At 44.0% G+C, this 25,341-nt stretch overlaps 1 protein-coding gene across 4 annotated transcripts in view; it reads left to right on the forward strand.

Annotated features, from left to right (window-relative positions):
- The first annotated feature begins 16,808 nt into the window (after nt 1-16,808).
- The window catches only part of USP15 (ubiquitin specific peptidase 15), a 138,654-nt gene continuing 130,121 nt past the window's right edge, over nt 16,809-25,341 (forward strand). For all 4 annotated transcript variants that reach the window (XM_065399947.1, XM_065399954.1, XM_065399961.1 and 1 more), the window contains exon 1: nt 16,809-16,920. In XM_065399947.1, the coding sequence (XP_065256019.1) occupies nt 16,832-16,920 (89 nt within the window). In that variant the 5' untranslated portion in view covers nt 16,809-16,831. The remainder of the gene's footprint in view (nt 16,921-25,341) is intronic.

Here is a 25,341-nt window from a genome sequence, read left to right on the forward strand (position 1 = left end):
GCTCTCCTTAAAGGCTATTCCACAACTTCACTCCTCTGATGGTTAGAAATCGTTGTCTAATTTCAAGCCTAACCTTATTGATGGCCAGTTTTATATCCATTTGTTATCTTAAATAATTCCTCTCCCTCCCTGGTATTTATCCCTCTTATCTATTTATGGAGAGCAATCATATCTCTCCTAAGCCTTCTTTGGGTTAGACTAAACAAGTCAAGCTCCTTGAGTCTCCTTTCACAAGGTAGGTTTTCCATTTCCTAGTAACCTTTCTCTACACCTGTTCCAGTTTGAATTAGTCTTTCGTAAACATGGGAGACCAGAATTGCACACAGTATTCCAGATGAGGTCTCACTAGTGCCTTATACCACGGTACTAACACTTCCCTCTCTCTACTGGAAATACCTCACCTGATGCATCCTAAATATGTTTACAGATAAATTTTGAGGGTTTTTTATTTAAATGTACCTATCCAAGACTCTAGATGCATGTGCAATACACTCTTAACAAAGTTCAAATTAAACACTAAAACAACCCTCCCTCACGCAGCCACTAACTACCATCCCTCAAAGGAAAACACTGTAAAAATAGATTTTTCCAACATACTCTAAAGGCTAACAGATTTGGGCTCACTTTATCAAGAGAGAAGCATCAACAAGCAGACAAACTATTTTTCCTTGTATCGGTATAATAAACTTGAGTAACTCAATCTATCCATACTCTGTGTAACCACATGAATGTAGTGCTCTCTAATGTACAGAGAACCCAGAACCAAAAAGGATTTCTAGATCAAAACCAACACTGTTAAGTGCATGCAGAAACTACCTAGAATTCAGTGTGGCCTTTGAAGTACAGGCACAATGTATATGCTGGGAAAAGCATCACTCAAGGAGCAGGCAACCACATTTAGCACTAGGGGAAGTGCGAGTGATCTAAAGTGATGGCAATATTTTTAAAAGGCTCCAGAGGCGATCCTGGCAATTACAGGCCCATAAGCCTCACTTCAGTATCCGGCAAACTGGTTGAAACTATAGTAAAGAACAGAATTATCTGACACATCGGTGAACATAATTTGATGGGGAAGAGAAAAGGGAAATCATGCTTCACTAATCTACTAGAATTCTTTGAGGGGGTCAACAAACAGGTAGACAAGGGTGATCCAGTGGATAAAGTGTACTTGGACTTTCAGAAAGCCCTTGACAGGTCCCTCGCTAAAGCCTCTTTAGCAAAGTAAGCAGTGATGGGAAGGTCTCTTGGTTAACAGTGAGGTGGCAATGTGTGCAGATAATATAAAATTACTCAAGATAGTTAAATCCAAAGCAGACTGAGGAGTTACAAAGGAATCGCACAAAACTGGGTGACTGGGCAACAAAATGGCAGATGAAATTCAGTGTTCATAAATGCAAAGTAACGCATGTTGGAAAACATAATCCCAACTATACATACAAAATGAAGGGTCTAAATTAGCTGTTACCACTAAAGATAGAGATCTTAGAGTCATCATGGATAGTTCTCTGAAAACATCCACTCAATGTGAGGCAGCAGTCAAAAAAAGCTAACAATGTTAGGGAACCAGTAGGAAAGGGATAGATATTAAGACAGATAATATCCTAATGCCCCTGTATAAATCTACGGTATGCTCACACCTTGAATACGGCATACAGTTCTGGTTACTCCTTCTCAAAAAAAGATATAATTGGGAAAGGTATAAAGAAGGGCAACAAAAATAATTAGGGAGTATGGAACAGCTTCCATATGAGAAGAGATTATGAAGACTGGGACTGATCATTTTAGAAAAAAGACTGGGAGAGGGGGAATATGATAGAGGTCTATAAAATTGTGAATGGTGTGGAGAAAGTGAATAAGGAAGTGTTTTAAAACAAGGATAGGGGGGTGTCACCCAATGAAATTAATAGGCAGCAGGTTTAAAACAAAAGGAAGTATTTCTTCACACAACGCACAGCCAACATGTAGAACTCATTGCTATGGGATGTTCTGAAGGCCAAAACTATAACAGAGTTCAAAAAAGAATTACATAAGTTCATGGAGGATAGGTATATCAAAGCTATTAGCAATGGATGCAATGCCATGCTTTGGGTGTCTGTAAGCCTCTGACTGCCAGATGCTGGGACTGGATGACAGGGGATGGATCACTCGATGATTGCCCAGTTCTATACATTCCCTTGGAAGCATCTGGCATTGGCCACTGTCAGAAGACAAGATACTGGACTAGACAGACCATTGGTCTGACCCAGTATGGCCATTCTTATGTTCTTATGTCTTTAGGTGTATCCCCAATTGGCAATATACAATCTGGATGTGATAAAAGGAATAGTTAATGGGGGAAAGAGGTCCATATCTGAAAGAAGGTCATAACTTTCTTTACAAGTGCAGAGGTAAAGAAGAATCCTACCAAAAGGCCCAAGATGCAAACCTGAGTGAAGAAAAGCAGAGAGCACCTTTACAGCAGAAGACATTACCTCAGTCTTTTCCTCTTGTCGTTGCTCCCAAACTCCTCCTAATCCCTATACGCTTGGACCTCATATTCTCTTCAGTCAAACAGTCCCTCCTAAAGAGCCATGTCTTCCATCTGGCCCACATGTCTAATAAGCAGGAATTATCAGATCAAGAAGGGAAAAAACTTATCCAAAAGTAACCACTCCCTTTGGGTTTGCCAGAGCTGCTTTTTTTTTCTATGCCCAGCTTCTAGGTCCTCAGCTCTCTAGCAAAGGAGTGTCTTGATTTAAGTCTTGTACAGTGCAGAGCACATTGGCTTTCTTTGGCAAATATGTGATAATGAGCTCCCTTATTTAGGTCATAAATATGCAAATAAAAAATTCTAAAACAGGAAGTTTTGTCTCTTTACATTTAGTTTTGTGTGTGAAATAATACAAAGCACTAAAGGGCTATTAAACTACATTAAGCATGAAAACTTAAGGTGAAAGTTGAAAACCTGTGCTGACTCTGGTTGTAAACTTGTTTTGGGGTAGAATTTCTGGGGGCAACAGCATATGTGACAGCCATATTTTGGCACCTATTTTTTTTTCACTCTTTGCTTTCATTTGTTTGCTTAGATAACTGTGAGTTAATCCTTTACTGTCAGACTTTTTTGTAGGCTGTATCCTACTTTACAATATTTAAGCTACTGCTGCCCCCATGTGCCTGTGAACTGAGATTGGCTCCTTTGACTTCAGGTAGTGTTTCAAACTCTTTCACAATAGTTCTTGGACATACAACCTTACTTCAAAATTCTTTCAAAACACCTTTCACATAAAGAAATTGATAATATAGGAGATTTCAAATAATACTTATTTGAACACCCTCAAATTCTAAATATATGATTTGGGGATTATGATGGTATTAACTGTCAGATATTAATCCCTAATTCTCAAATATGAGTTGGAGGTCATGCTAATAATACCTAGCTCTTACATAGCTTTTTCGTGAGTACATCTCAAAGCGGTATGTGATGGGGTATTCAATGCACACTAGCCCTGACAGGTTTAATGTGGCTCAGGAGGGGTTAAATAACCTGATAAGCCATACTTGAGGGAGAGTGAGGCTCAATAGAAAGCTGTGATAGAGGACGAAGCCCAGCTGAGCTGAAGCAGGCAGGGCTGATATAAGACCAAGCAGTGAACTCAAAAAGAGGCTACAGGGAGTGAGTCTGTACTCACTCTCTGGGCACAGAGAGATGGCTAGGAGTAAACCCAGAGAGGAACAAAAGCCCTGAGGTTCTGTTCCTGAAAGAAAGGGCCCACCTGAGAGCAGTTGTGGGGAAAGAGAGTCTGAGAAGGCAAGGTAGGAAGAAGCGCAGGGAAACAGCAGCAAAGAAGGGGACTGTGTAGACCTTCGCTACTCAGTATAGAGTTCCTGGGCTAGAACCCAGTGTAGAGGGCAGGCCTGGGTTCCTCTACCAGCCACAGGAAAGTGGCATAGGATTGTTGGAGATGCCAAATGGACAGCTGATCCAGAAAGACTTGGCTACCTCAGGCAGGGGAAAACTATAGTGACCTGGCTGGAGGGCCAAGCTATGAAGTAGGAGCATCCTGAGTATTACTTAGAGACAAGTAGAGTGCCTCAGTCAGATAAAGCAGTAAACCAGGAGGAATAAGGATATGTTTCGCAAAGTGCTGCAGTCAACAGATATAGCACATAGTGAAACAAGAGTGTGAAGGGAGACAATTAATGAAAAATTGAGGCTGGATATCCTGGAAAGGACACAGGGGCAGGAGTGGATGATAAGGCTTCTGGAGGGCCAAACAGAGTTGCTGAAGTCCCTCATTATGTTGCACTCTGAACACATCCATGCACAACTCCCTCTGCAGCCAATACAGCCATGCCCTCCCCAAACTCCCACACGACATTCCTGTCATGTTCCTCGCAGTACCCTGTGCTCTCTATCCCTAGGTTCTGGTTTCACAATGAAAGCTGGAGTTACACACAACTGTGAGATCCATAACCGAGAACTGTTCCTCATTACCATGTCCCCTGTTTGAAAAACAATTTTGTGGTTTGTCCCGTTATTAAACTTTAGTCTTTGAAATGAAATGAATCTTTATTTGTATCATACACACATTAGTTGGTACTAACCTTCAAACCCAGGAATATTTGCTCAGTACAGTTAACTCTCAGGAAGCAAGCACTACAGGGGTCACTCAAGGTGGCAAGCAAACATTGCCTGGCTGAATGCATTATATAAAGACACATTACTGGGAATCATTGTCAAAATATACCTTCAACGCCTTCTTAATTTGAATACCTCCTTCTGTGCCCCTCTAACTGTCTTGGTATCTGGCTGCTCAAAATCAGCAGCCAGACGATCTACCTCAGCACTCCACCCCGGGGAAGCTTTTCCCCCTTTGCTTCACAAACGTTATGCAGAGCACAGCAGGCTGCAATGACCATTGGAATATTTTCTTCATTGAGCTCTAACTTGCCAAAAAGACAGTGCCAGCAACCTTTTAATCAGCCAAGGGCACATTCAATAGTCATTCAGCACCTGCTGAGCCTGTTGTTGAAGTATTTCTTGATGCTGTCTAAGTTCCCCGTGTAAGGCTTCCTGAGCCATGGGAGCAAGGGGTAGGCGGGGTTTCACAGGATCACTATGGGCATTTCCACATCCCACATTTGAATCTTCTTGCCTGGAAAGAAAGTCCCAGCATGCAGCTGTGGCACTCTGTACCTAAAAGAAACACGCTGAACCCCCATATCCACCCTGTCATATAATTATGATATATTTCATACAAAGCACGTCATGTAAGATATCATATGAAAAATCATGATCTGCTGAAACCCATTGTTTTGTCCAAATATGTATACTGTTAGTGTGTATGAAGTTACGAGATTTTGTTGTATGGTTGTTACTGAAATATGTTGTAAGTTTGCTAATGACAACAAAGGAGGTGAACTACTCCCAAGAGGAGGCGGGGGTTAGGCGACCATTAATCAGCAGGAGAGTTGTAATCAAGGAATTTACAATACTGTCAGAGTGCTGTCCAAGCATCCATAATGGGAGATTGCCCAACTCAGCAAAGCCCACCAGGTCTAGTATTTTCCAGGCACATGGACTAAGAGTATAAAATAAGGGACAGTGGCATCGTGCCTTGGCCTTTCTCCTCCCCCATCTACGCTGGAAGCAACAAGAATGCTGGGACAATAAAGACTTCAACTGAGGAGACTGGTCTCAGATTTAAAAGGGGAAGCCTGTGTATTAATAACTGTTTGACATCCAGTGGGATGAGAAAGCTGCTTTTGATCCAAATATTGCATAGTACTATATAATAAGGTTCAAGATTTAGACTGTGCACTTACCTTTTATTTTCTTTGGTTACTATCTCTGACCTTTTATGCCTACCACTTATAATCACTTAAAATCTATCTTTCTGTAGTTAATAAATCTGTTTTATATTTTACTGAAAACTGTATTTTGGTTGAAGTGCTTGGGAAATCTCAGCTCAGCTGGCAACGGCTTGTGTATGTCCTCTCCACATTGAGGGAGGGACGGACTGGATAATAAGCTTACACTGGTCAGGCTTCTGACAAGGACAAGATGGTACAGTTCTGGGGTCCAGTGCTGGGAGCTAGGAGGAATTGGCTGGTGCCTCTCTCTGTGTGATTCATGAGTGGCTCAGGGACCATTCATGCAATCTAGCTGGGTGTGGGGCTCCACGTGCTGTTGTGCTGAGTGATAACACCGGCTGGAGGGGTTTGCTGCTTGTCACTAGCAAAGCATTGTGAGAGACAGCCCAGGCTGGACAGTTAAGGGGGAACAGTGGTACCCCAGTTCCAGGTTGAACCCTGGGGATCCCATCACAGCCGCCTTCTATACAGTCCAGTGTTCCAAAAGATGTGTGCACCTTGCCTGACCACCCTGCATTGATGTCAGTGAAACGCCTCTGGTGATCCATCAGCACCTGCAAGACCATGGAGAAGTAGTCCTTCTGCTGATGTACTCCGTCGCAAGATAGCCTGAAGCCAAAATTAGGATACACTGGTGCTGGGGGGGAGGGTGCGGCCCGCAGCCTGGAACGCCTGCTGGTGGGGATGGAAGGGACAGGTGGCAGTGTGCGACCCGGGACCCACGCTGCTGCTCGTGGGGCAGTTGGTGGGGCTGGCAGGCTCCCTACCTGGCTCTGTGCCTCCAGGAAGCGGCAACATCCCCCTCCCTCAGCTGCTAGGTGGAGGCATGGCCAGGCAGCTCTGCACGCTGCCTCTGCCCCAAGTGCCGGCTCTGCAGCCGCGGCCAATGGGAGCTGTGGGGATGGTCCCTGCAGGCGGAGGCAGTGCGCAAAGCCCCCTGGGCGTGCCTCCCCCTAGGAGCCCAAGGATTTTGCTGCTTCTGGGGAGCCCCCCCACAAGGTAAGCACCGCCCAGAGCTCTCCCTCCCTCCGTCCCGTGCCCCAACCCCCAGCCCTGAGCCCCGCACCCAAACTTCTGCTGCTGCTTAGGGGCGGGGGTGACCACTGCAGAAGTCACAGAGGTCAGGGAAAGTCTCAGAATCTGTGACCTCCATGATAAACTCGCAGCCTTACTGATAGGCCATTTTGACATCAACAATTGCTGCTTTTCAGTCCTCAGGAATTTGACCTAAGAGGACTCATAGATTCATAGACTCATAGATTTTAAGGTCAGAAGGGACCAATATGGTCATCTAGTCTGACCTCCCGCATGATGCAGGCCACAAAAGCTGACCCACCCACTTTCCCTTAATTTAAAGTCTTCAAGTCGCAGAGAATCCTCCAGCTTGCGACCCCTGCCCTATGCTGCGGAGGAAGGCGAAAAACCTCCAGGGCCTCTGCCAATCTACCCTGGAGGAAAATTCCTTCCCGACCCCAAATATGGCGATCAGTAGAACCCCGAGCATACAGGCAAGATTCTCCAGCCGGACCCTCATTTTAACAGCGATGGCACGTTAATGCCAAGACAGGTGTGACAAGACTTAATAATAATCTATAAAAAATATAGGTGTGTTATACAGATGTCTCCATTTCTACAGGTAATGCCATTTAAGTCAACTGGAGATATGCCTAAATAAGAACTGAAAGATCAAGCCCACAGACACACACTGTTTCCACAGGGTCTGATTTTCGGAGGTTCTGAACACCTGCCACTCCCACTGATGCCAGCTGAAGTGATGGGTACTAAACACTTCTGAAAATTAGGCCCATATTGTCTAACTCCTACAATGGAATAAAAGAAAATACAACCACTGCCTTAGAGAACTCTTCCATCACTCTCTACTGTACAAATGATACAAAGTGATAACTTAACAAGTTAACGATTCTGTGAATATACAATATAAAATAAGCTTTTGTTTAATTCCTGTCATACATCGATATCTCAACTATTCAGCCAGTCTGAGTCTATTGTTATTTGAAATAGTCTCTGCAGATTGTCACTGTGTCTTTCCTTCCCCTGTTATGTATCTAAAAAAAATGTAGTCTTATCATTAAGGCCTACTTAATTCACAATATTGCAGATCCTGCAATATTAGGCTTCCACCACAATTTCGACACAGGAGCCCTGCCATTAAAGGGATTAAAAGATGGCTAACTGATAGGTCTCAAAATGTAACTGTAAAGGGAAAATCATCAAGTGAGTGTGTTTCTACTGGGGTTCCCCAGGTATCAGTTCTTGGTCCTACACTATTTAACGTTTTTGTGAATGACTTGGCAGAAAACATAAAATCATGACTGATAAAGTCTGCATATGACACAAAAATGGGGAGAGTGCTAAATAATGAAGAGGTCACTACTACTGAGCGATCTGGCTAGCTTGGTAAAATGGGCACAAGCAAACAATGACTGTTTTAACATAGCTAAATGTATGCATCCAGGAACAAAGAATGTAGGCCATATTTATAGAATGGGGGGACTCTATTCTGGGAAGCAGTGACTCTGAAAAAGATTTGGGGGTCATGGTGAATAATCAGCTAAATCTGAGCATTTAGTGCAGTGCTGTGGCCAAAAGAACAAATGCCATCTTTGGATGAATAAACAGGGAACTCTTGAATAGGAGTAGAGAGGTTAGTTTACCTCTGCTGGAATACAGCATTCAGCTCTGGTGTCTACAACTCAGGAAGAATGTTGAAAAATTGGAGATGGTTCAGAGAAGAGCCATAAGAATGATTAAAGGATTAGAAAACCTGCCTTACAATCAGTGGCTTCACGAAAGTCCAAGCACACTATATCCACTGGATCACCCTTGTCCATGTGCTTGTTGACTCCCTCAAAGAATTGTAATAGACTGGCGAGGCATGATTTCCCTTTACAAAACCATACTGACTCTTCCCCAATATATCATGTTCATCTACGTGTCTGATAATTCTATTCTTTACTACAGTTTCAACCAATTTGCCTGGTACAGCCTCTAATTGCCAGGATTGCCTCTTGAGCCTTTTTTAAAAATCAGTATTACATTAGCTATGTTCCAGTCATTTGGTTTTGAGACTGATAGCTTACATACTACAGTCAGTTGTTCTGCAATTTCATATTCAAGTTCTCTCAGAACTCTTGGGTGAATACAATCTGGTACTGGTGACTTATTACTGTTTAATTTATCTTCCAAACTATCTTAAACTATCTTCCAAAAGTTCTTCCAAAACTACTTCTATCGACACCTCAATCTGTGACAGCTCCTCAGATTTGTCACCTAAAAAGAGTGGCTCATGTATGGGGATATCCCTGACAATCCTCTGCAGTGAAGACTGATGCAAAGACGTCATTTAGCTTCTCTGCAATGGCCTTAGCTTCCTTGAGTGCTCCTTTAGCATCTCAATCAAACTGGGTTCCTGCGTCTGAGATTCTTTAAAAAAAAAATTGCTATTAGCTTTTGTGTCTTTTGCTAGTTGCTCTTCACATTCTTTTTTGGCCTGCCTAATTATCCTTTTACATTCGACTTGCTAAAGTTTATGGTCCTTTCTGTTTCTAACCTAAGACTGTAACTCATTCATGTGTCTGTTTTCTTGCTTTAACTTTATATACAAGTCTCTAATTTCCTTTTCCTATTTAATAAATCTTCATATAGTTTAGTATAGGATTGGCTGCAAGCATTATTATTGGTGTGAGACCCAAAGCGCAACTGACCTGGGGTGACTGATCCTTTGGGAGCAGGAGTAACCTGAATATTGCTATGATTCTTGGTGTAAGGAGCCATTTATCACAGAGATATGCTCATTTAGGTGGCAAGACAGACCTGAGTACCCAGGGGCATTGACATCGGTTTTTAAAACTGGTACTCTTGACTTGCTGTCTCTACATTCTAATTTTTTATAGAATCAGACAGCTCACATTAAAAATATATATATAATTAAGATCCCCTGGCCTCTGAAAGGGTTTTTCTTTCTCTTTTTTTTTTAAATTAAAATTAGTTAATTCGAGCACTCACAGAGCTCACTGAAGTACTTTATATAAGAAAACCAGCAAACTGCATTACAACAAAGTACTTTACATTTGTGCTGAGTAACATTAAGTACTTTTACTTAGCATTATACCTCAGCCCAGCCAGTATGGAGAGGGGCTCCCCAAGCACAAATGCTACGTAGAATGCTGACTATACTCTTTCCTGTGCTCTCCCTTTGTGACATCCCCCAAAAAATGTTCCTTGTAAATCCTACCATTTTCACCATCCAAGTCCATGGAAACTTTATTCTTCTCCTCACCTAGTAGTCTGACTCTTTTCTCTGTGGTAACACAGGATCGTGCAGGACTTCCTGGATTCAGGCTCCCAACTCCCAGGGGCTGCGGAGCACCATTTAAAGTGTGGGGACCATGCTGGCGGGAAGACTGAGGTCCTGTCTCTGAGGGATGGGAGGCCGTTAGGGGTTGTTGATTGAAGAGCACTCAGTCTGCAATGGCTCCTATCCCATAGGGCTGACCCTGTTCTGGCCTATTGGCTCTCACCACAGTGTGCAGGTGAAGGTCTCCCTCGTGATGACCTGCCCCACCCCACTCCCTTCCTGGCCCTGGTGCCACTGGATCACCTGAACCCAAGTTGGGCTGTGGCAGGCCAAAAAGAAGTTGGGCCATGGCCCTCTGAGTCTGCCACCTATGCAACTACCTGAGAGAAGAGCCAGGGAAGGGCTTTACACCTATGCGTAAGCTTGTACATCTATTAGTGAGTCGTCAGGAGGAAGGCTCTTTTGATTCATCAGAATTTTTTTCCTTCACTATTATCCCTTCTTATTTCTTAAATCTATAATACAATCACATCATCTTTCTCATGGCAGAGAATTACTTAGGTTTAAATTCCTGAGGTTTATTACTTAATACTGTTATTACTTCATATTCATAAAGCATTTTGAAGATACAGAGTACTATGTAAGGGATAAGTTTTGACATCTTTATGGAAAACATTATATTACAAGTATTAAATAAAGTAACCTCAGTAACTCTGTTGAAGCCTTCAATGGGCTTGTAAAAAGCCAACCTCCCTCTTGAATGTAGGAGCAAAAGATTAAACAGTTTCATTTTCAGTCTCCCTAAATTTCCAGCTGAGACAGAGTTCCAGATCCACTCATTAGCAGATCAAATGCCTCATCACTACCATGACTAACTGTTCAACACTGTACTAGGTAGGAAAATGGAGATTGCTCTCCTTAGTATTATTATAAGTCAACTTGATCCCATTACAAGAAGTCAAAAATTAACTTTTGTGCAGCATCACTACAATTACTAGCTGTCATGCTCCTCAACTTCAGCTGAATTGGTCATTTATATTAGTTCCAGAATAGCCTTGAGCAACAACCTATGTACAAAGACAATCTTGCTGTTTATTGAAACAGTTGCTCCTCCTCCTTGACCCCAATTTATTCCACTAAATAGATAATTAAAAAAAACAGCTGATCACCAAAACATACTCTAGCTATTCTGGAGGGCCATAACAGCTGCCAGGACTGTTCCGATATCTTTCTTATTCTTATCTCAATTCCATTAGGCTTCTGATATGTTGTCCAAAAAATGTATATTTCCTTTCTGTACATTCATTGCTGTTTTTCCTTTGAATTTTTTGCAGTTCTCTCCTCAGCACCAGTCTGTTCTTGTATACTCAATTATCTGCATTCTCCTGGTTTGAACAAGTCTTTAATAGATTCTACACTGCTGAACAACAATACTTAATTATAAGTGAGGCTTATAATACAAGAGCAAAGACCATATGCCTACTATATACAGTACTAAAATACATCTTTATGTAATTCCATATGCTGCATGTAAATTAGATATTGATTTAATAACTGATTTTATATATATATATATATATATATATATATATATATATATATATATATATATATATATATATATATATATATATATATATATATATATATATATATATATACTGTGTGTATGTCCAATAACCTATTTCTTTCTCTAGCTTATCTGTCTATACCAGACCCCTCCCTAGACGTTACTATTATCACTTTCCACTTTACTAAGGATCTTTATGGAGTACCAGCCCGTTTTTAGCTAAAATCACAAATTATATTTACCAAAACCTAGCTTTTACACTATGTTTAGATTTCACATGCCTTGAGCAGCCACGGCTAAAAATAATTAAAAATCTAATTTTTAACTTATTCTTTGCATGGGGGGAAGGATAGCTCAGTGGTTTGAGCATTAGCCTACTAAACCCAGGGTTGTGAGTTCAATCCTTGAGAAGGCCATTTAGGGATTGGGGCAAAAATCTGTCTGGGGATTGGTCCTGCTTTGAGCAGGGGGTTGAACTAAATGACCTTCTGAGGCCCCTTCCAACCCTGGTATTCTATGATTAACCAACACGTGTCCTGCCTACTTAATGTATCTCTTTTCTTCAAAACACAGCAATTAATTTATGAAGCACATGTTAGGAAATCCACATGTCTTTGGAGCATGGGTGGCCAGTGAGACAGCCGTTAGGGGAAGCTAGCCCCTCCCCTTCTGCCTGAGGCCCCAATCCTCCCCCTTCCCCTCCTTCGCAGGAGCCCACTGCAGCCCCCAGCACCAGGCAGCATGGCCGCAGCACCCCCAGCCCCAGAGTGCCAGGTGGCACAGTCCGAGTGCTGGGCAGGCAGCGTGGCCCCAGCGCCAGCTGCCCCGAGTCCGCGTGGTAGCCCCACCAGCCCCATCCAGGCTGTTTGGGGAGGCACAGACTCCCCTGGCCTATGATACTGCCGCCCATGCTTTGGAGCCAATCTGATTTGCACACCAAGCAGAGAAACAGCTACCCGTTTCAACACATCTCCCAAGCACAACTATGTCATGTCCCATCTCTTCCAACTTTAAAATTCCTTTGTTGTACACAGTGTTGTTGTAGCCATCTGAGTCCCAGGCTATTAGAGAGACAAGGTGGGTGAGGTCATATCTTTTATTGGCTCCGCTTCTGTTGGTGAGAGAGACAAGCTTTCAAGCCACACAGGCCTGGGAAGGGTGCTCAGACCTTAGCTGTGACACTTAGAGTACTTTTCCCAGAGCCAAAGAAGAGCTCTGTGTAGCCCGAAAGCTAGTCTCTCTCACCAAAAGAAGTGGGTCCAATAAAAGATATTGCCTCTCCCACCTGGACTCTTTACAATTCCTGGTGGCTTTGGGGAGCCGTGGATGCTATCCTAGGTAGCCGTGGACAGGGATTTCCCTACACCCCCCCTGAATTTCTCCAAAACTCCCCCCCAGTTTTGTGAACTAGTTACATGCAGTATTGCCAATTTAGTGATTGTTTGGACATTTGAATTGAAATTGAAACATTAATACACACTTTAAAAGTATATAAAGTGTATTATAAAATATGTGTATCTGAAAAAGTATAATAGATTTGAAAAGTATTAACAGAGACTAGCTTCCTTATACAGCTGTTGTTTTTTATGACAATGTCAGTGCATTCATTTCGGTGATGCTGGCTAACCTAATAATTTCAAATTATGATTTGTAAGCAAAGTCTAAATGAGCTCTCCCTGACAGCTAATGATGAGCTGGGGACTGGGGGGAAAGGCTTCAGGACCAGATTGTATTTACATTCACACCCAATCTACCTAGGTATCCAGCAAACAGAGCTGCGTTGCCCAAGTGATAGATTTTGGCTGGGGTTGGGTTACAAACCACTTGAATGTGGGGGGTAATGAAATGTTGTTAATCTTATTGTATGAGTAAAGGGTAGTAGAATTGTACTTAGCCTGTGCTGATTGAGGGCATCGAGAGAGAGAGAGAGAGAGAGAGAGAGAGAGAGAGAGAGAGAGAGAGAGAGGGGACAGGTGTTTTGCTTGATGGTCTGCCTGAGTCACCAGTACTATTTGACCTGCCCCTCTCCACTGTTTAAAGACAGAGCTGATTAGGCTCCATAGATAGTCTTTTGTTTTGTTAAGTGATCACTACAGCTGAAATCACTGATAATCAGGTCTAAGTGCTTAAATCTGCTGTGGGACAATGTTTCTGTGGAAGCCACGGCCCAGTCTGCACTAGCAGCGAGGTTCCCCCACTGAGAGCTCAGCTGAAATCACTCAGAGCTGGGTGGAACCTCAAGAGACAACCTAGCAGAGGTCACAGTGGCAGGTGGCAGCAGAAGGTGACGGCGCAGGGCCATTGGCAACAGAGCGATGGAGTGAACGGTGGCACAATGAACAACAGTGGCCAGAGTGAACAGTGAGCAGCTGGAGGAACGAGCAAGGTGCCTTCTTGCCCCCCACCTGGGAGGTGAACTCATGTGAAAGCACCTCTGAACTCCACTGACCAAGGACAACGCCAGTGAGTGTTAATGAGGCTGTTAAGAATGCTGGAGACACAACACAGTTCATGTGAACAAACATAGCTGTGGCATCATACAGTACAAACTGGAGGCCAATGTTAAGTGCATTGTCACTTTTTCATCCTGAAGTTGAACACTGGTTCCGAACAAGACCAGCAAATGCTCACTATCTTTCTGCAAGAAACTCAACTGATGGGCTAGAAGCATGTGGTGCAACAGTGAAAGACTCAACAGTTGAAAAAATGAAAAACTCTCTCACCGCATTCAGAAAATATGCATACATGGCTGATGAATGCACCAGTGCAAATGGGCATCAAGTACACCTCTACCCCGATATAACACAACCCGATATAACACGGATTCGGATATAACGCGGTAAAGCAGTGCTCCGGGGGGGTGGGGCTGCGCACTCCGGCGGATCAAAGCAAGTTTGATATAACGCGGTTTCACCACCTATAACGTGGTAATATTTTTTGGCTCCTGAGGACAGCATTATATCGAGGTAGAGGTGTATTAAGTCACTGTGTACATTATCTTGATGTCAGTGGTAGGCCAGTAGTTGCATTTCTAGATGTTCAAGTTATAGAAACACATCAGCTGCATCTGTGACAACCCACATCTTAGAAGAGTTAAATGCTTATCAGTTGGACCCCAGACAGATGGCTGCGTGTGCATTTGATGAAGCTGGAAGACTTGGTGGAGTACAAGCTTTGCTCAGAGAAAAGTGTAACCCTAATCTCTCCTATACACACTGCAGAGGCCATCTACTCCAACTAGCGCTAGTACGAGCTGCAGACTCTTCAAAAGACATTAAAAGAGCTATAAATTTAATGTCTTCATTATATTCTTTTTTCAGCAAGAGTCCAAAAAGACTGAATATCTTGGAAAGTATAGAAGATGCATTGGGACTGAAGTTCAAATTAGTCCAACCTGGGAAAACCCTCTGGCTTTCTCATGAGCGATCCTTGGCTGTCTTAAAATTACTCCAGCCATTATTACTGGCTTTGGAAAGTATCTCAAGATGGGATGTATCTAAGTAGTGAGGCTGGTGGATTACTTTTGCTATTACGTTCAGAGAAGTCTATTGCCATTCTCTCTCTTGTACGTGTACTGTTGAAACCACTTGGGTCATTAAACCATGCCATCCAGGCATCTGCTACAACAGTAGTAGATCTTTGTCCAGCAATAGAAGCTACATTTGGACAAATCAGAGAGCTATCCATTGAAAAAGTACTGGAAGAAGCACACTTCAGTCCAGAAATTGACTAATGAAGGCATTTATATTGAATCCTTAAGTGAAGAGGACAAGAAGTGTTTGTTAAGGCAACTGAAAAAGTACACAGACTTGATTCTTAAAAATCTACAACAGTGACTTCTAGATTCTACTCAACCTCTAAATAGCTTTTACAGATCCCTGTCCTATAAGACACTATAAAACACTGACAGTTGAGTAGAGTGAAGCACATGGGGCTGCCATGTGCTCAGGACAGACTAGAGGATTTGAACACAGAGTGGAATATCATACGACGAATAAATGAAGATTAGACTTCAACTTCTTTTTATCATCACTAGTGGCTCGACCCGATCTTTGTGCTATGTTTCCTGGGATGAAAGAAGTAGGAATTAATCTCTTGCTACTCCCAGTCACAACAGCTACAGTTGAGCGTTCTTTTTCATCATTGAATAGAATTTTGCGTTCTGAAAGAAGTCGCCTTCTGCCTCATCCTGTGAATGAACTACTGAGCATATCACTTGAAGGAATGGAAGTACGGGACACACGAGAAGCCACCAAAGATGAACACATTGCATTCAAGAAGTTCATTAACAGAGTTGTGCAAAATTATAACAAGAAACCGAAGGATGTAGATATAATGCTTCATAGAAGATTTGAGTAGCCAACTTTAATATGTGTGATGATTTTAAAACAGGAGTTAAATCTAATAAAATGGTCATGAAACATTTTTCAGTGTTTACTATGGTGCCATACAACCCACCTTCACCCTCACAGTCTCACCCCTCATCACCCTGACCACCCCACCCCCCCAATTCCTGGGGGAAACACTGGCCGTGGATGCTTTAGGGCAGCAGCCAGTCTCCCCTCCCTGCCCTTTAGAGCTGCACTCTCTTTGGGCTTGCCAAGGGCTGAGCGCTCTCTCTCCAGGGGTAGGCGCTTGGTTTTGCGGTCACAGCGCGCTCCCCGCCTATGCCCGCCCTTCCCCTCTCGCCTTCTCCAGCCCAGGGACTCAATGGGCGCCTCGCCCGGCCCTCCTGTGGCCCAGGGACGGGCACCCACACAGGGGCGGGGCTCTGGATGGCAGCAGGTCCCGAGCCCACGGGGCAGGGGCAGGGGCCAGCGCCAGGCCAAGGCGGGAGTCCCCAGGGTGGTACCAGCAGGGCGCGCCGCCGGCGGCACACGCGGAGCGGGGCTGAGAGACCTCCCGCCCGCTAGGGGGCAGCAGCGGCTCCCGCGCCGCCAACTCGCGCGCGGTTTCCCCTCTTGTCCCCGCCTTCGGGTTGCGGTTGCGAGGGGAGGGCGTCTCCCCGGTTGGCGTCACTCCCAGCATGCATCGCGGCTCGCTTCTGCCCCTGCTGCCGCCGCCGCCGCCGCTGCCGCCGGGGGGAGAAGATGGCGGAGGGAGGCGCGGCGGATCTGGAGACCCAGCGCTCGGACGTCGCGGCGCTGCTCAAAACCGCCCTGCGCAAGGGCGACACCTGGTGAGGGAGGGGCTGGGCCGGGGGTGGTGCTGGGCCCTGGGTGAGCGGTGCGGGCGGCTGCCCGCCCCCGGGGCTGCTGGGCTGTGAGAGGCAGGGAGGGGCCGCTCTGGGAGACAGGCTTCCTGCTGGTAACCGGGGGGGCCCGACCCCGCACTCGGCCTCGGCGGGGGGCGCTCACTGCCCGCGGGTCCCGGGGGGCAGCACAGCGGGACTCGGGAGCGGCTGAGCCTGGGCTCCGGGTGGGGGCGGGGCAGTGGCAGCGTTAGCCGGCGGCGCTGACTCTTCCTGTGTCCCTGAACTCTCTTTCGGGCATAGCCTGAGCCCATGAGACCGCCATGGCCCTATGGGGCCACCCTGGGCAGCTCGCTCCTGCGGCTCTAGTGTCGGGCCCGGCTGGGCGGGCGAGTCCCGTGTGCCCAGGACAATGAGGGGCCTGGCACTGCAGGAGACTTGGCCGGCCCCGGGAAGAGGATGATGAGCAGAGCCCGATCCCTTCCCCTCGGTAGGTGCCTGTTCCATTGTTCAAACAGAAACCAGGGAAACGGCCCCACCTTCCCTTTCGGGTAGTGACAGGCTGCATATTTGCCAGGTGCAGCACCCCAAAAAACCTCCCCACAATCATACTAGGCCTCGGGTCAAGCTTCTTGTTATCACTCCATAGCGTCAGCCCTCTGAAGATGCCAGCAGACAAGGCTGTTTAGTTGTAGCTTGAATCTGTTTTTTGTTGTTGTTGAAAAAGGTGTTTTGTGAAGTGTTTCATCTTTAGGTTGCAGCTTGTTAATTGTCAGTAGATCATACAAACTGCCCTAGGTATCGTTCATGCTTATAAAGAAAGAGGTAGGTCTAGTGACTCCATTTATTTACTTGGTGTTCAGTTACTGAGAATTCTCAGATTTCTGGTTCTCTGGAAACTGTCTCACAAGTAAGACAATTTTAAAAATTCTTGATACTTCCAGGAGGGCTAATACCTCTCCTCCCCCTCCCCCCCCCTTCACACTCCCACCTTAGCCATGAAGTGTCAAAATTTGTATTTACTTAAAAGTAAATTTGATCTCTTAGAAGTAGACCACCTACATCATTTTGACTTAATATGTCACCACTCAGTGTTGTTCTAATTCTATAAAATATGGTATTTAATGGTAGTGCTACTGCAGCATGTGTCAGAGCCATACATATATTCGGATGCATTATTCAAATAGAGTGCTGAGTGGTTATTCATTTCTTGGCATAAGAACAAGTTGGTCTTAAATTCTACAAAAGTAGAAGTATCTAGAAAAAGGGAACAAGTGTATTTAACAAAGTAGTAATACTGAAAATGAGAAATGATGGTTATTAAAAAAATTCTAGTTTGAGAGAGAGTACTGGTCAGTGGTACTTCTTGTGTTAGTGCAAGGAATTACTCTCAAACTAGCAGTGTTCAAAATGGAAGAAACTCGTTTAACTGTGACGGTAATATGGCTGCAGAAACAGGAGGATAAGATAGTAAGTTTAACAAAAGTCATCTTTTGAACATGTTTAAAAAATTCAATGTATTTAGATAGATATTGTTTTCACCTCCCAGCTCAGAGAGAGCCGACTAGGATGACAGTGTGGTCAAAATTGTTGTATTTTCCTCAATATATAATATCCAGGATTATATCTGATATTTAGCATGATAGTAAAACAAACTTGTAAAAAGCCTGATCATTGTGAGAGGCTGAATAAGTACAAAATGGGTATGAACTCTCACTGACATCAAATGTTCAAACAGTAATATTGTGATAAGTTGGCAAACTTAGTGGGTAGAACTTTTTAAGCTAATTTGAGCTAACTTTTTAAGGTTTCACAAAACAGGGTATGCCTTTACTTCATACTAAGTACTTATTCAGAAAAGATTGGGTAGTGGCTTCTTGAGCATTATTGTTATAAACAAAAAATAGGTCTGAAGAGAGCAGCATATCACAATTCAGGACTTCAACAGTCATTCACACAAAATTAAGTGATGCTGAAAAAAAAAATCATACTGTGTTCTATTTTGACTTATTCTGCTTGGGCTTGTTGACTGATATACCCTGGGTAGCATACCTATATATTATGCTGATAATACTACCCACGATATATGTGGCTGGTATTTAAATATACATATTATTAAGCAGTAGTATAGCAGTTATGTAGCTCAGATTGGCTTGTACCTTTGTTATAATCCTGTAAATTTATGCTGAAGTAAACCTTGGCTTGAGTAGCCAGGAAAACTGTAAGTATAGGACATGTGATTATTTCTTCATGGCAACAGGAATTACCCATAGGAACCTAGGAGGTGCCTTCACTCTCCTTATTACCTGGAATGCATTTGCTCAGAACAAAAATAAGGGTGCATCATGACCTGGAGTACATGGTTTCAGAAGAAAAGACAAAGGGTACACCATGGTACCAGAAACAAACAAGGTAAAGCTAATTAATTAAATCCTGTTTCAGGTGACTTATATAGTACCTTTAACAGGTGAATAGGTAGGGTATAAAAAGATGGCTTTAGGGATGTGACTTGGGGAGCACACCTTCTGCATAATGTGAATGTTACATGGGGCTGTACAGGACTGCTCTTTGGAGACTGGTATCGCATAGAACCTTTTTCCTGTACCATATTAATAAACCTGACTCACATTGGTCACCTGGTGATTTTTAAAATAGCACACTGATACTTTTCCCCAAATACATATACTGTACAAATTAAATTGATATCAATACCAAGCTACAAAAACTTTTTTTTCTCTTATTGACAGTTTTATTGCTACTCCCAGTATAGTGAAATTTACCAGACTGGTTAGTTTCAACTTTGCCATTTAGACTCTTGTGGACAGCAGAATTCTGTTGCTGCTTGAGGAAAGTGCTAGAGTAATCATGATGGGGAGAGAATTCCAAATGTGGATGATGGACGAGAGGTAGATTATTGAGACCATCCCCCCCACACACTAGGACTCTGGTGTTAGAGTTGTGAATACCTGAGCTGGGAGCATCTGAAGGGAAAAGACAGGCTTGCATGTTCTTTCTTCTAGCGCACACAGAAAGGTGGTTGAATATGCATATTTCTAAAACACTTACTAGCGAGAGGCTTACGTGAAATAGGTAGTTCCCAAACAAGGTCCAAATATAACATCCTTGTAAGAATCCTACCTCTCTTCTTCCTCCTACTTGGATGTGGAGTGAAGTTGTTTCCCATGTAGGTACTTATAGCTTGTGATCAAGTCACCCCTTAACCGTCTCTTTGTTAAGCTAAATAAATTGAGCTCTTTCATTGTATCACTATAAGGAATGTTTTCTTAGCCTTTAATCATTCTCATGGCTCTTCTGTGAACGTCCTCCAATTTATCAACATCCTTCTTGAATTGTGGGTACCAAAATTGGACACAGTACTCCAGCAGTGGTCCAACCAGTGCCAAATACAGAGATAAAATAACCTCCCTACTCCTTCTCAAGTTTGCCATTTATGCATCCTAGGCTCGCATTAGGTCTTTTGGCCACAACATCACACTGGGAGCTCATGTTCAGCTGATTATCTGCCACAAACCGAAAGCCTTTTTCAGCATTGCTGCTTCCCAGGATAGAGGGCCCCCTCCTGTAAGTATGGCCTGCATTCTCTGTTCCCAAATACATACATTTACAATGAGCCATATTAAAATGTGTATTGTTTGTTTGTGCCTAGTTTACCAAGTGACATAGATCACTGACCAGTCCTCTTCATTATTTAACATTCCCCCAGTTTTTGTGTCATCTGCAAACTTTCACTGAACATTAATCTGGAATGAGTAGAGATTGCTTAATTTATTCCATAATTTCTGAGACTTTCAAACTGCTGGAAAGGGAATAACCTGACCTTTGTGGAAGTTTCTTCCTAACTCTGCCAGTTAATGGTTGGCTTATGCCCCAAGGCATCAGATTTTAAATCCCCACTTAAAAAAAAATATAACTAATGTAATAGTAGATATTCTCATAGTCTATACAAGTGTCTAATCCTTTTATTTAAATTCTGATCTCTTGGTCTCAGTAATATTGTGGTAGTGAGTTTCCAATGTTTTTTTAAAAAGTATTTCCTTTTATTAGTTTTTAAAGTGCTGCCATTTAATTAAAATCTTATTATGAGTGACGGTTAATATTCATTTTTAATACCTTTCTTATTACCTTATCTTTCCTATCTCTTTTCCCGTCCCCCAGATGTCACTATTGAAGTCACAACCATACACCTTTTCTTTCAGCTCTGTAACCTTGATACATCCTTGATTTATTCCTACCCCAGATCCAAGCCATGTACAGATCTTGCCAATTTTTACTTAGTAGCATTTATAATAGCTGACCATTTCTTTCTGTCCGCACCACTGGAACTTCTTGTCTCATCATTTTGTATCATGGTTACTACAGTCTGCTATTCCTTGGTCTCCTTGGTATCACCTCCATTGTTTACAAACGTGGCTGTGAAATTCATCTTTCTTGCCTGTTGTGGCATCAGTCCTTACCCCTTAAATCCCACCTTTGGTTTCCCGTTTCTCACCATATCAAGCTCAGGTTTCTTGTCCTTGCCTGCAAGGCTCTTCACAACTCTGATTCTTATCATATTGCTCTCTTCTCTTCCAGTGACATCGTCTCAGCCACAGGTATGTCCACTGCTCGTGGAAATGTCTTCACATTCTCTTAAGCTGTTCCTTTATGCACAGAGTGCTTTCCCTGAGCTAGATTGTAAGGCCACTATTCTTGCCTTCACGTTTCTCCCCCATGTATGCCACTAATATTGGCTGTCTGGGATGCCAAGGAGAATCACTGATGCTTTATTTTAAAAAGTGCTTTTTTCGATCCCCCCTCCCCCCATCTTTTCCACCACACCCTCTTCATATGTGCCGAAAGACAGGTTCCAGAGCCTGCTGTATCTGATCACTTCAGTGACATCCAGCTCCTCAGTCTCAGCCAGAACTTGCCTTTCCCTCCTCGGCCACATGGCAGTGTGCATGTATGTCATGGTCTTCGCTTGCCTGTGCTCCTGCTGTCTACAACTATGGCTGCAAAGAGCCTATTTTCTCCCATGCACCAACACCTGGACACCGTTCTCACCATCCCACCAGAAGTCATCTCCTCCCTCTGATGGTGGAAAGACCCACTCCAAGTCTGCTCCAGAATGCCCTTCCTCCCATCCTCACTGAGAGAGACCATCATAACAGCTGGGGAGCCCACGTGGGAGATCACATGATACAAAGAACTTGGACCACTCAAGAAGCCAGGATGCACATCAGTGTCCTGGAAGTTTGGACAGTATGCAAGTCATGCCACGCATTTTTACTGTCCATCCATTCTCATCATGTTGAACACCACCACTACGATTTACTACATAAACAAGCAAGGAGGCACAAGATCCCCAGCGCTGTGCATGGAAGCAGTGCACCTCTGGAAATGGTGCATTGTACACTGTATCCTCTTGTCAGTGTCCTACCTACCAGGCACCTAGAATGTGATTGCTGAAGCACTCAGCAGGAACTTTGCAACCAACCAAAAATGGGGAACTGCATGATACGGCAATTGTGGGCATTTTTGGGCAATGGGAAACTGGTCAGGGAGCTCTTTGCATTGCACACTGACCCCAAGTACATTCAGTCCGGCTCAAGGGGAGGATTCGGTGCCCATTCATAGGGCAATGCCCTGGTTGTCGACTGGTCAGACGGTATCACTATGCCTTCCCTCCCCTACCATTCTTAACACATGTCCTTCACAAACTCCAGTGGGAGAGGGCGATGGCCATTCTGATCTCTCCATTCTGATTTCCTGTGGTTCTCTGCATGTCGAATCATCCTCCACTCCCACACCAATGTTTCCAGAACTGCTCTCACAACATGACGGCAGACTCAGAAACCCTGATCCACAGATGTTTCAACTGACGTTTCACGCTTGGTTTTTGGATGGACGCCTCCACTAGCATGAGAATATTCGTTGGCAGTACGAGATGTCCTCTCCAGTAGCTGGAAGGACTCCACAAAATGATTCTACCAAGCTGAAGGGCCCAGAAGTGAAACCTGCCTAAACAGAAAGGTCTTGCCCCCTAAGCTGTGTGCATCCTGGTGCTCTTAGACTATTTCCTCTATCTGAAGGCCTCAGGACCAGCTCTCAGCTTCATCAGAGTGCACGCGGTGGCAATGAGCACTTTCCACCCTCCGGTGGAGGGACATTCAGTTTTTACCCACACTTTGACTGCCCAATTCTGGAAGGGCCTTGTATGTAAATACCCGCCCATTCAGCCTATCACTCCGCATTGGTACCTCAACCTAGTCCTTAGGTCTTTAATGAAATCTCCCTTTGAACCACTGGTCGCCTCCTTCCTTTTACTTCTTTCCATGAAGGTCACTTTGCTGGTTGCTATTCTCTCTTCAAAAAGGGTTGGCGAACTGGGAGCCATGATGGTAAACCTCCCTTTTACTCTTTGATAGATACAAATGCAGCGAAACTTTGTCCTTATCAAAAGTGGTTTCCCGCTTCCATCTCAGCCAACCATACATTTGCCAACCTTCTTCCCCAAACCACACGCCTTATATGAGAAATGACTGCTTCGCTCCCTTGGTGTCCTTAGGGCCTTGGCCTTTTATCTTCAAAGGACGAAGCCCTTCTGGAATTCTCTTAGATTATTTGTTGCCATAGTGGAGAGAATTAAAGGGAAGGCCCTCTCCACTCAGAGAACCTTGAAGTGGGTCTCAGGGTGCATCACACTCTGCTATCAACTATCAGGACGGTCTCCACCAGGTGGGATACGGGCCCATTCTATGAAAGCACAAGCATCAACTACCACTGTGATCCACAATATGCCCCCTGCAGACATATGTAAGACAGCCATGTGGAGTTTGGTACACACCTTTTCTTCTCATTATGCTCTAGTTCATGATTCTGCAATGGATGATGTTAGAGAATGAGCAGGAGGACCCAGAGGCGGATTGCGTAGATGGGCTTCTTTATTGCGGTACTTGTTCCCCTTGACCCAATTGTCGAGTAAGCATGGAGTTAATCACATCACGCTCTCTTATTTGTTAATATGTAAATGCCCACTTTTATTACAACATCCCCAAAACCCTTATTTGATAATATGAATGCCAATATAATGAATAGTAATAGCTATATACTGAATATAATTATACCCACCCCTGTTTACAGTATTAAACATATTCTACAGACATTTTTACCTTGAAGATACATTTCTTTGCAGTAATTGTAACCATAAGTTCTCTTTATCAGCAGTTCACGGGGGAGGGAGGGGCGGGCTATGAACCCGAACTTGTTTATGTAGCTGGGAAAGGAAGGGAGGGGGGAGATGATACTTTACACAGAGTATTCTTTAGACACCCACATTCCTTATGCAGCTGCAACACTTATCAATCCTTAACAAGCAGAAGGGAAGGGAAGTTAGGTTAGGCCTCAGCTGGAGTATTGTGTCCAGTTCTGGGTACCGCATTTCAAAAAAGATGTGGAGAAATTGGAAAGGGTCCAGAGAAGAGCAACAAGAATGATTAAAGGTCTTGAGAACATGACCTATGAAGGAAGGCTGAAAGAATTGGGTTTGTTTAGTTTGGAAAAGAGAAGACTGAGAGGGGACATGATAGCAGTTTTCAGGTATTTAAAAGGGTGTCATAAGGAGGAGGGAGAAAACTTGTTCACCTTAGCCTCTAAGGATAGAACAAGAAGCAATGGGTTTAAACTGCAGCAAGGGAGGTCCAGGTTGGACATTCGGAAAAAGTTCCTAACTGTCAGGGTGGTTAAACACTGGAATAAATTGCCGAGGGAGGTTGTGGAATCTCCATCTCTGGAGATATTTAAGAGTAGGTTAGATAAATGTCTATCAGGGATGGTCTAGACAGTATTTGGTCCTGCAATGCGGGCAGGGGACTGGACTCGAAGACCTCTCGAGGTCCCTTCCAGTCCTAGAATCTATGAAAGGGATAGCACTCTATCTATTAAGCGAAGAGACAGTGTCTGCCTGTCACCTCCTCCCTAATACCATGCCAGCGGTTACCCAGGTCTTTACTTAACCCTGACGTAGCCCAACACTCCCCCACTCTCTTCAAAGAAGGGCCAAGCTGCCTCTCCTTCCCGCACACTAGACAGCATGGCACTTGAGCTGGAGGCCCTGGCTCCAGTTAGCCTGATACCTTGGTCCACCGGTCATGCTACGGGGAGAGAGAGAAGGCGGGTCATAAAAGGGGTAAGCTGCTGAATTTACAAGTATGGCTTTTGGGGAGAGACTAAGGCAACACATAATCTTAAGCACCCCATGAATACGATCGATAATACAATTAATATGAATAACATCCCTACAACATGAGTAATATGACTAAGAAGCGAATGAGTGTTCATTAGGCCTGTCCGAAGGGCACAGGTTACATCAGTCTAAGTACAATCAGCAGGCAGTTTAGTAGCTAGTTG

Source organism: Emys orbicularis, chromosome 1, assembly GCF_028017835.1.
Source record: "Emys orbicularis isolate rEmyOrb1 chromosome 1, rEmyOrb1.hap1, whole genome shotgun sequence".
Classification (NCBI taxonomy): Eukaryota; Metazoa; Chordata; order Testudines; family Emydidae; genus Emys; species Emys orbicularis.